The 2,751-nt window shown below is 50.9% G+C and overlaps 1 protein-coding gene across 1 annotated transcript; it reads left to right on the top strand.

Annotated features, from left to right (window-relative positions):
- The first annotated feature begins 7 nt into the window (after positions 1 to 7).
- Positions 8 to 1,447, top strand: LOC119343384 (long chain base biosynthesis protein 1a-like). Its single transcript, XM_037614361.1, has 5 exons — positions 8 to 124; positions 191 to 286; positions 389 to 530; positions 642 to 769; positions 842 to 1,447. Exons 2-5 carry the CDS (start codon positions 221 to 223, stop codon positions 1,016 to 1,018), a joined length of 513 nt encoding a protein of 170 aa, XP_037470258.1. The 5' UTR covers positions 8 to 124; positions 191 to 220; the 3' UTR covers positions 1,019 to 1,447.
- Positions 1,448 to 2,751: the final 1,304 nt, after the last annotated feature.

Here is a 2,751-nt window from a genome sequence, read left to right as displayed (position 1 = left end):
CCCCTTGGATGAGATAATCAAGCTGAGGGACAAATATAGGTTCCGTGTTATTCTGGAGGAGAGCCATTCGTTTGGTGTGCTTGGCAAGTCTGGAAGGGGCCTTGCTGAACATTATGGGGTTCCAGTGAGTGTTTGGTGCTTACTCCTAGCCTTGTTCTTTCTATTTCTGAAATTTCCTAACATTGTGCAGATTGACAAAATTGATATCATCACTGCTGCAATGGGAAATGCATTAGCTAGTGACGGTGGCTTCTGCACAGGAAGCGCCAGAGTTGTTGATCATCAGGTAGATGCAATTTCAGATTGCTAAAACATCAGTTGAGATAAACTGAATTTTTGTTGTTAAACATTTGGAGATTTGGATGATTAAGGTGTTACATTTTTGCAGCGTCTAAGCAGCGCTGGCTATGTCTTCTCTGCCTCTTTGCCGCCCTATCTTGCCAGTGCTGCAATTTCTGCTGTCAACTACCTGGAAGAGAATCCTTCAGTTCTGACCAAACTAAGGAGCAATGTTGCTCTTCTGCATAAAGGTAAAGATGCTTCTCTTGACACTTAACTAGTACTACAGTCGCGGAACTCATGGTATAAGCCTGCTACCTGTTGTATGGTCACCCACCTTGATGTATTTGATTTGATTGCAGGACTGTCAGGTACACCGGGGCTTCAGATTTCTAGCCATGTTCTGTCACCTATTGTCTTCCTCAAGCTGAATAAATCGACAGGTTCTCTGGCCACTGACCTAGATCTTCTTGAAACCATTGCCGGGCAGGTAAGTTAGAATTGGAGATGCAACTAGCATGAATGTTCATAAGCTTGTATTCATGCATAGTTTCTCCACCAGGCTTTGAAGGAAGATTCAGTTTTCGTGGTCCCATCCAAAAGGTCAACTTTGGACAGGTGCAAGCTCCCGGTTGGGATCCGCCTGTTCGTATCAGCTGGTCACACGGAATCAGACATCTCCAAAGTGTGTTCATCCTTGAAGAAGGTTTCTGCGTCGGTCCTTTCAAACCACAATTGATTCCACGTTCCTTGAAAGACGAGAAGAGACGTTGGTCGTTTTCGACGCCCTGTGTACGGTAGCCTGATTGTGGTTGGTATATGTACATAACAATTATGTACATGTGGACTATGTTGCTGCTTAAACTTCAGGTTCAGCAGGGTTTTAGGTGTTGAAAAGTTCAGTTTCGACAGTAGCTGTTTTTCTTCAGTTTCGTCAGTTAAATAACCGAGCTGCGCCTCGGCCGTAGCTAGCTAGTTGTGCGGCGCCCTGACCCGATCGTGGGATGGCACGACTAAACGGTCATGGCGCCATGAAGGGTGTCGAATGGGGATGCTGGGATGGCGGCACTCGCGGCCCGATCGTGCCCCATTTTCCGTTGTTTCTGTTAGTGTCTATAAATAAAGACTGAAAATAAAAGGAGAATAAATAGAAAACCTGCAAAGTTGTTCGCAGTGCAAATATAATCTCTCTCTCTCTCTCTCTCTCTCTCTCTCTTCCACTGCTCCGGTGATCGCCGGAGTTACTTAGGGCGGGGTTCGTCTCGCAATTGGCATCAGAGATTGGTTGCTCGTGACCTGTGATGACGGGACCTAGCAGCCCGAAGAAGAGCGGGACAGAGACGCAGAACAGCAACGGCAGCGGTGCGATGGTTGTTCACCAACGCGTCGTGCGCGACACGGGTGGCACGTGGCCAATGCTACCGTGCACCAACTCCGACGGTTAAGCCCTCCTATGCAAGTCATGCGGGAGGCGCGCCAGCTCTGGGTAGCCATCAATGATGGGACCACGGAGCGCGAGACGTATCGCATGACGATGGAGTGCCTACTGTGATCGGTGCCACTCGATATGGTCTCCACGCTCGCCTTGAATGCCATGACAATGCACACCTGGGGCACGATCGAGACGATGCACCTGGGCGTGAGCGGCATACCCAAGGCTAGAGCGACATCGCTCCGTTGCCAGTAGGAGGTGATCAAGTTCGGCGACCGAGAGCATCGACGAATTCGGTATGCGTCTGTCCTCTCTGGTCACTCAACTTGAGTTTATGGGTGACAAGATCGGCAAGCCCACTGTGGTTCGGAAATTCCTTTCGGTCGTGCCCAGTGTTATGCCTAGACTAATCTCACGCAGTGTAGTAGCTTTAATTTTTCTGGTTCAAATAATGCTTGTGCATGGTCGGGATGTGACATGCGCATGCACGCACGCAGTGGAGGGTTGCATGGGGCGACAGATGCAGATCATGGCAGCCCAGCCGGGAGGTAGTTAGCTTCTTTGTGTAATCTCATAAAGGAATAAAAACAGAACAGAAAAGCTGGATGGCAGCACAGAAACCACTCTCTCTCCAGTTCGTGTTCATCGCTCTCTCCCTCTGATCTTCTTCGCTCGATCGCTCGTCTTGACAACAATAATTGGCATCAAAGCCGTGGTGTTCGATCCACTCTCTGGTGGCCGGCTGTGTCCGATCCGCGGTGAACCATGTCGGATAGCGAGGAGGAGAAGAAGAACAAGAGCGGAACGAAGTCGCCGCCAAAGACGCCGCTGTCCACAGCACCTGTGCCGCGCCCGACGGGCGGCGGCAGCGGCGAGTTCCGCATCGTCGAGCGGGTTGTGCGGGAGAGCGAGACCTCTTTGTCATCCATGGTCCTCACGCACGCGAACTACATGGAGTGGTCCCTTTTATCCAGGTCAAGCTGCAGGTTGCGGGCGTGTGGTCCGCGGTGACCACCGGCGCCGCAGAGGAGCGCCACGAC

Source organism: Triticum dicoccoides, unplaced genomic scaffold, assembly GCF_002162155.2.
Source record: "Triticum dicoccoides isolate Atlit2015 ecotype Zavitan unplaced genomic scaffold, WEW_v2.0 scaffold125178, whole genome shotgun sequence".
NCBI classification, from domain to species: Eukaryota; Viridiplantae; Streptophyta; class Magnoliopsida; order Poales; family Poaceae; genus Triticum; species Triticum dicoccoides.
Note: the sequence above shows the minus strand (reverse complement) of the source record. Positions and strands in the feature narration are given on the sequence as shown.